This window comes from Mus caroli, unplaced genomic scaffold (assembly GCF_978045245.1).
Source record: "Mus caroli unplaced genomic scaffold, Mus_caroli_1 scaffold_13, whole genome shotgun sequence".
Taxonomy (NCBI): Eukaryota; Metazoa; Chordata; class Mammalia; order Rodentia; family Muridae; genus Mus; species Mus caroli.
This window is the reverse complement of record NW_028227268.1, coordinates 73,553,884-73,555,383: the sequence shown is the minus strand read 5'-3', so window position 1 is coordinate 73,555,383 and position 1,500 is coordinate 73,553,884. Positions and strand designations below refer to the sequence as shown.

At 43.8% G+C, this 1,500-nt stretch overlaps 1 protein-coding gene across 1 annotated transcript; it reads left to right on the top strand.

The window, feature by feature from the left end:
• The first annotated feature begins 221 nt into the window (after positions 1 to 221).
• On the top strand, positions 222 to 1,157 carry LOC147001542 (olfactory receptor 2Y1-like). The gene has a single exon (XM_085829301.1). It carries the CDS (start codon positions 222 to 224, stop codon positions 1,155 to 1,157), a length of 936 nt encoding a protein of 311 aa, XP_085685427.1.
• The last annotated feature ends 343 nt before the right edge of the window (positions 1,158 to 1,500 follow it).

Genomic DNA, 1,500 nt, shown 5'->3' with positions numbered 1-1,500 from the left:
TTTATGTCCCAGTACAGGGGAATGCCAGGGCCAAGAAGTGGGAGTGGGTGCGTAGGGGAGCATGGCAGGAAGAGGGTATGGGGGGACTTTCAGGATAGCATTTGAAATGTAAATAAAGAAAATATCTAATAAAAATGTTTAATTTATGAAGTATCTAAAAAATAGTTCATGTTTTTCATAGGAAGCATTCAATTGTCTTCTGTTTGTGCAGGTGGGAAAATATGGACTATTTGAACACCAGTTCAGAAGAGGGCTTCATTTTAGTGGGCTTCTCAGACTGGCCTCACCTAGAACCCATCCTTTTTGCTTTCATTTCTATTTTCTACTCTCTGACTCTCTTTGGCAATACTGTGATCATCATTCTGTCTCGACTGGACCTTCGCCTACACACACCCATGTACTACTTCCTCTGCCACCTCTCCTTCCTGGACCTCTGCTACACTGCCAGCACTGTGCCCCAGCTTCTGGTCAACCTCTCTGGACTTGACAGGACCATCAGCTTTGGAAGGTGTGTGGCCCAGCTCTTCATAATGCTCTCACTGGGAGGCATTGAGTGTGTGCTTTTGGTGGCAATGGCTATAGATCGCTATGCTGCTGTGTGTCGCCCACTCCACTACACAACCATTATGCACCCTGTTCTCTGCAGAGCATTGGTTGTATTCTCCTGGGTGGGAGGCCTTGTGAACTCTCTGATCCAGACAAGCCTAGTGATGACCATGCCTCTCTGTGGACACCAACTGAATCACTTCTTCTGTGAGCTACCTGTTCTCCTGAAGATGGCCTGTGAGGACACAGGAGGAACAGAGGTCAATTTGTTTGTGGCCCGGGTCATAATCTTAGTGTGTCCTTTACTGCTAATTCTAGGCTCCTATGCTCACATTGCCAAGGCAGTGCTGAACATCAGGTCAATGGCTGGTCGCAGAAAGGCTTTTGGGACGTGTGCATCTCACCTCATTGTGGTTGCCATGTTTTATGGCTCAGGTATCTACACATACCTCCAACCTGTCCACAGGTATTCTGATAGTCAGGGGAAGTTTTTGGCCCTTTTTTATACTGTAATCACCCCCATGCTCAACCCTCTGATCTATACGCTGAGGAACAAGGATGTGAAGGGGGCTCTGTGGAAGGTGCTAGGGAGAGGCACAGACTCCAGGTAGAAGAGCAAACAAGAGCAGAAAATTATTTAGTATTAAGTTTCTGTAAATTATTTGATGTTTACTATTGGAATACATTATTCATAAATGTGATTATAGAATCCATCCTTTTATTTTGGAATTTCCCACTTTTTGCTAATGACATTACTAGTTTATTTTATATTTATTTTATACTATGGAAATAACATGGAACAAATTCAAGAAATTTTCTTATTTGTACATCCCAGATAGGGTCAGACTAGGTGGCACAAACATTGATTCATCACAGTACCCCAACTCATCAGAGTCCGAGGTTTCAGTTTCTAGAGCAGAATAGTGCTGTAATCACAAGACTTTACCTTGGAAC